At 44.3% G+C, this 6,262-nt stretch overlaps 1 protein-coding gene across 1 annotated transcript in view; it reads right to left on the bottom strand.

The window, feature by feature from the left end:
- The window catches only part of LOC109956360 (voltage-dependent calcium channel subunit alpha-2/delta-4-like), a 46,982-nt gene extending 41,345 nt beyond the window's left edge, over positions 1-5,637 (bottom strand). Inside the window, exons 1-9 of the mRNA XM_020593380.1 lie at positions 5,534-5,637; positions 4,592-4,673; positions 3,139-3,255; positions 2,732-2,791; positions 1,960-2,122; positions 1,610-1,741; positions 1,228-1,288; positions 726-876; positions 563-637 (exon numbers count right to left, since the gene is read on the bottom strand). Coding sequence (XP_020449036.1) covers positions 563-637; positions 726-876; positions 1,228-1,288; positions 1,610-1,741; positions 1,960-2,122; positions 2,732-2,791; positions 3,139-3,255; positions 4,592-4,673; positions 5,534-5,637 — 945 coding nt within the window. The remainder of the gene's footprint in view (positions 1-562; positions 638-725; positions 877-1,227; positions 1,289-1,609; positions 1,742-1,959; positions 2,123-2,731; positions 2,792-3,138; positions 3,256-4,591; positions 4,674-5,533) is intronic.
- Positions 5,638-6,262: the final 625 nt, after the last annotated feature.

Here is a 6,262-nt window from a genome sequence, read left to right as displayed (position 1 = left end):
TGTTATAATTCTTTAGTATATTACTTGTGTGGTGTAGAAGAGAATTATCTATGTAGAGATACTGCTTGCAAAACAATGATGGTAAGATGATGTCATGGGGTAGGACTGGATAAGTCTGACTTCTTCCTACTCCATTCAAGCATGTACTAGGTATAAGCAAATTGAGCAAATTGGATTAGCATTTGTTGGATATGTGTAAAATTATGTGTTGACATATCAACTGTCTTTACATGCTTGAAAGAATAAATCAAATCAAATCAAATCAAATTCTGCGCTCAGCTGAACAGAATTTCCACACTGATCGTACCAACAATAATGTTCTGGCCACTCACAGACCCAGGTTTTGTCCTCATATTGGAGGATATGACAGCATGAACAGAGTGTTGCTCACACAGTGTGATTTGTGCACACACAGACACAAAGAGCTCCAGGCTAACGTGGCGGTTTCTGGTCCAAGAGGTCGCTCTGATGCTGCTGCTGAGGGCCTTCCTCTGTGTGTTTGTGTTTCGGTTGATAAGACGCCTCCTCAGCTCTTTATGTGTGAAGCACATAATGGTCTTACCTCTCTGTTGTCCAAGTCGGCCTGGACCAGAGTGCCTCTGAAGCACGGCTCCACGTAACGTACGTAGTCAGTGTACTGCAGACACACACAGGGAGCGGCAGGTTCAGTAACAGGGCCTTCACTGTGTGATCTACAGGCCGGAGTGTGTGTTCGTGTCTCTCACAGCGATGATGTTGACAAAGTCATTCTCTCCCAGCGTGTCCAGGATGGTGTTGATGGTGTGCCTGGCGATGGTCATCTTCAGCCCCTTCATGCTGCCACTGATGTCCACCATGATGATGATGTCCTTGGGAGACGTGGCTGCCTGGATGTACCTGCACACAGGGCCACAAATGGACACTTCTTGAATCATATTAGAGCACAATATTCATTTACACGTCAGTGCACTTTAAGAACTGAGTGAATACATTTGTCTTAATACTGTGCTTTGATTGCAACTAACTGCAATAGGATACCAGTCTGGTCCTAGATCTAAGGATCACTGCCCACTTCTCTGATTTGATTTAGTGATTCAAGCAGGTCTAGAGTTGTGTAACGCTGGCTGGCCACCGCTCAGCCGCCCAATCCCTCTGTAACGTTATTCAAGAGGTTTCTGTGCCTAAACCTAAGTGAATGGTTACCGTTGTGGTGGCAGATCAGAAAGTTTGTTTATGGACCAAACTCACCAGTTTCTGTTCCTGCAGTCAAAAGCTGCCACGCCATTGGAGTCTGGGGTCCATCTAATACCTGACAGAACACATGGCGTCAGTTCACAGCCCAGTCACACATCTCCACCTACAGTGACCTTCAGTATGGAAAACATTCAGCAGCATAACCCAACTGACTGACTTGATAAAACTCTCCTAACATCACATCATCTTGGAACCACATCAAAACCACAGTAACTGCATTTTCTTGTAGTGATAGAAGATGTACTTGTTTACTTCTGTAAATGTAGCAATGGTGCCTCTATACCTGTTAATGTGAATACAGACATGCTGGCAGGATACTGGACACAGTACCCAGCATGGCCCTGTTTGTGTTACAGCACTGATCCACTGAACTCACCGGGGTAGATCCTGAAAAAGCCAGTTGAGCTGCCAAAGTACTGCCAGGTGAGCGTGGGGTCTTTCTGAAAGTTACTGAGGAAGATGTCATTTAATGCCTCAGAGTTGTAGATGGCATTGAGGATGTAAGGATCTGCACATACAGGAGAGAAAACAGAGATATTAACACATGTACTTGGTTACAGGTACCGTTAGCTCCAGAACTTGCCTAAGAATAATTTTATATCTTCCTCAGTATCAACATAATCTAGAGACTTGTCTGTACATCCATGGAGCAAGGTGCTAATTTAATAACATGAAGACAAAGACAGAGTTAAAAAAAAAAGATAGGTTTCATGTGTACAGGCTGACCTTTGTTGTAGACGTTGGTGGGGACCTGGATGTCGCTCTGCTGCGTGTTCACTGGCAGGTTGTTGAAATGTTCGTTCTCCTCCAGGGGAAACTCTCCACCCAGCTCCACATAGTTCCCGTCCTCGTCCACCGTGTTGATCAACATGGAGTTGTAATAATCAAACTGAGAACACATGAAAAGGCTCCTTTCAAAATAAGACTCAGAATCAGAGGGAAAACTTCAGTTTAGTCAGCAGTTTATAGTTTTTTTTTTAATGATTGTGCATCTTCTCCCCTCGTTTAACCAGCGTCAACACAAACCAGTCTAAACCACCTGAAGACATTACAGCAAGGTGGAATTTCTCTCAGTGGAAGAACATGAACAATAACGAACGTGTCTGGCTGCAGCTGATCACTGTCTCACTGACTGTGTGGCTCTCTACACTTCACATCTTCCAGCTGCTCATACGACCTTTGTGCCACAGTGCACTCTTTGTCTGTGCAGTTTCTGCGCTGTGGTGTTGACCCAGTTTCTTCACAGGATCTAATCTAATTTTAGGTGTCTGACGAGGCTTTACAGCATCAGGCTGCTGCAGTGGCCACTGCCTACTGTTACAGTGCCTCTGATACAGGTAACTGATGCAGACACATGACAGCTTAAACTGATGATGGATTATTTAACTTGTATTTAAAATCAATACACGTACACAGGCTGCCTGGACTGTAACATACACACGACAGCCACTGGGATGATCCTTTAATGATCAGCTGGTTAACAGGACAAGAGACTAACCTTCAATGAAGCGTTGAATTCGTGGTACAGGTCGGCGTCTTCTGCTGACTCTGCTAACCTCTGAGACAGAAAATGGGAAAGAAAGACAACAAAGTAGGACCAACAGAGCAGACAAACGGAGGAGCGTTACAGAGCACGTATCAGGAATAGTCCACAACATTCCTGGATTGTGACGCTGTGAAACTAGCACCATATACTGTAAACTGTGAACAGTGAAACCTGATTTATCCAATGGGGTACAACTATGCCATAGTTCACAAAAATAAATGGATTAGAGAAAAAGTACTTTGTGTAAAGTTGCTTTTTAGAGTTTCTCCCCTGAAAGCAGCTGCTTCCTGCTGCGGCTGTTCAGAACATGTAGAGCTCCTTCCTCACATTCAGGATGAAGTCAGCTTCATCGTCCTCACCTTCACTGATTTCATCTTGCTGCCCAGCATTCGCTCCATTTCATCAGAATACTCCTTCACCAAGCGGTCTCCGTCCAGCTCCACAATCTTAATGATGGACTCCACATCTTTCAGTTTCTGGGAGGAAACAAAAACGGGCCTGAACCTGCGAGCTTCAAACATACCAGAACTCCTTGGGGGCTGTTTGTAGGATTCACATTTCTGATTTCCCCACATAAATCTCCATATTCACACAGTGCTTGCACCACAGAGCAGCAGACTACTGTAGAGAAACGCACTGTACAGTGAACAAAGAATCGGGTTTTGATCCATTTAAATGTACTCAGATCTTTTAGCTGTTTCTGCATTTGTGTTGTGTCTGACAAACAATTCAAACACTAAAAAGACTATAAACACACAGGGATCTATAACAGTGGCCAGTCCAACACCACAAAAGGGACGTATTATGTTCCTGAAAGTGTAGAAGTCAAAATTACTGCTGCATTTATCAGTCTATAAACAAGGTGAGGTGCACACTTCTTCTTCTGAGTCCTCTGGCTTCTGGAATGAAACCAAACTCTCTAAAACACACTCCTGATGGCAACAACTTAAAATATTCAGAAAGGACGAGTGGGGTCGAAGATAGTCTTATCTGCCTTTTGAAGACTTGCTCAGTATTTAGCTGTGTTGGGATCTTTGCATTTTTCCAGTCATTTGCGAGCTGAGGTTAATCATCTCTTGTTGGCAAACCAGCAAATAAATGAAAAAGCCAAAATGCTCAACAACTACATGAAACCAAAAGTCATTTCTGGGTGAACTGGCATATTTAAAAAAAGTGTTGTTGGGTTGTTTGTTCCAGCTGTGGAGGAAGGTTTTGTGTTTGAAAGCAGACAAACCCAAATCTGAAGGATAAATGGATGAATGTCTAAAATGAGAACAGGCCACAAATCCTGACGCCGGTAAAGAGGGCTCAGGCCTCAATCTGGGCATTACCATGATCCCCATGTGAGTGTGTGCGTTGCCTGATCAGCATACAAACAGAGAGAAGCTATCACACACACTCACTACTGCTCTCCCGTGAACGTCCACGGGAAGATTACACTAATTAGTCCGCTGATGTATCAATAGCAGGACAGTTGGCAGAAAGGCTTTCGGAAGTCTGAGTGTAAAATGCTACGCAGTATTTGACCAATCGATGAGATTAAGGACTGCCAGCCTCAGAAAATACTACCACTCAACTAGGGGGGTTGTTCGGCCAACCTAACATAAAGCCTGATTCCTTCCGTGGAGAATAAGTTCCCTTCTCCTCCGAGAAAATTTCTTTGGTAGAAATGCGGATTATGCACGCAGTACTCAGATACCAATACTGCAGTAGAGTTCCTTGCTGATGTCTGTGTTTGATGTCAGCTAACAGTGTCATTTATCCTTTGAACCTACACTTGTCAGAAAATCTGGTTCCCCGGTTTCGCCTTACCTTCTGTAGCAGCTGAGAGCCCGAGTATTTGGTTGTGAGGTCTCGAAGCTGAACAGAGAACACCAACGCCCACTGCTGCACCCTGAAACACCAACAACCAACAGCAACATACCTAAGACATCAATATCTACACAAAAATACTACATTCTTATTATTATCCGCAGTGATGGGCAACATGTAAACACAACGGTGGACAACAAACCAAAGCAGAGAGAACATGGCTGCAGCCTGTGGCTTGTCTGGTCTAATGCTGTGATGTTAAACTGCATCTTTTGGAAAATAACCTTTTTCTCTCTTTGTTATAGTGTAACAGCTCTCTGAATGTGCTTCAGTGTGGAGAAAAGCGCTAAATGAGCCCATTTACCATTTGATAGCTCACATCTACTTTGACTACTCTTGTTTACACTGGCTACATATGGTTTACCTCGGCGAGCATGGTCAAACTGAGAAAACACCCCACCTAACAGTACCCTGACCAATAACACAAAAATAGAATATGTGACAAAAACATAACCATGTGACCTCCACTTCCAGGATGTATTGTTTTTAACCTTTTAAACCTTCTTAAACCGTCGCTGGTCAGTCAGTACAGACTCATGCTGTGCAGCCAAACAATGTTCAAACTCACAGAACATTGACTTCTGGTAGAAGTTTCCAAAGATACTAAAAATGCCCTTTGGAAAAATGTGTGAAGAGTGATGAGCAATGGTTGCCAACATTTCCATCTGACAGAAAGATTGAGCTGGACAAAATGCCTTCCAAGTCTGAAAATACTTGAAATTTAACAAAAATGGAGAGAACCCTGCCTGTAAAGGGGTTGAACCAGTTACCAGCTCAGTTTCTGAAATAACTGACCATCCATCCATGTGATAATTCTTTTCACACAACAGACACGTTAGAGGGAGCCGAGATCCAGGGGAAGGAGTAACACAAGACACTTACGTCTCTGGGGGAATCTTCATCTGAGCGTGCGCTGGAATCCACAGGCAGAAAAGTCCTAGAATCCACAGGAGCTTCATGAATCCTGGCGTCCTGTCCTCCATCATGCTTCCACCTCCCAACATCAAGCTCTTTGCAGCTCGTACTCTTAAGGTTTTGAATGCAGTTACACAAACTGAGACCAGCTCTGAAAGTTCAAGCAGATCATGAAGAGTGTGTAGGAAACGGTTTCTTCATGCTGCCTACAGCGTGAAGATGATGCCGGTCACAGTGGTGGGTTTCTTCTCATCACTTCCTGCTTTAGCTTCTCATCCTCCTAAGGGGAACTTCTCCAAAATCACTGACTTTAAAATCACCCATCCCCAGCTGATGTGCAAGAGGAAGAACAAACTCTGGAAGGTAAAAATGTATTACAGAGACTCCATAAGTGCCCTCTACAGCTGCTCTAGGTTCTTCCAGGTTGCTCCTAATGAACCAGGACTAGTAAGTGGGCTGACTGTTCCACCTTGCAGAAACTATGAAGACACAAAGCTGGCAGGCTGCAGCAGACTGTGCAGCCACTGTCCTCCACCGTCCCCCAATCTGAGACGTAATCCACTCAGATTAAACCCTCCTCTTCCCCACAGATGGAGAGAGAGAGGGAGTGAGGCAGATGGAGAGGGAGGAGAGCGACAGCAGCAGGGGACTGGACGAGAGCTCTGTTTTATCAAAAGAGATTAGAGCGATTTCTGG

Source organism: Monopterus albus, unplaced genomic scaffold (genome assembly GCF_001952655.1).
Source record: "Monopterus albus unplaced genomic scaffold, M_albus_1.0 scaffold19.1, whole genome shotgun sequence".
Lineage (NCBI taxonomy): Eukaryota > Metazoa > Chordata > Actinopteri > Synbranchiformes > Synbranchidae > Monopterus > Monopterus albus.
This window is presented reverse-complemented; position numbering and strand designations above follow the sequence as displayed.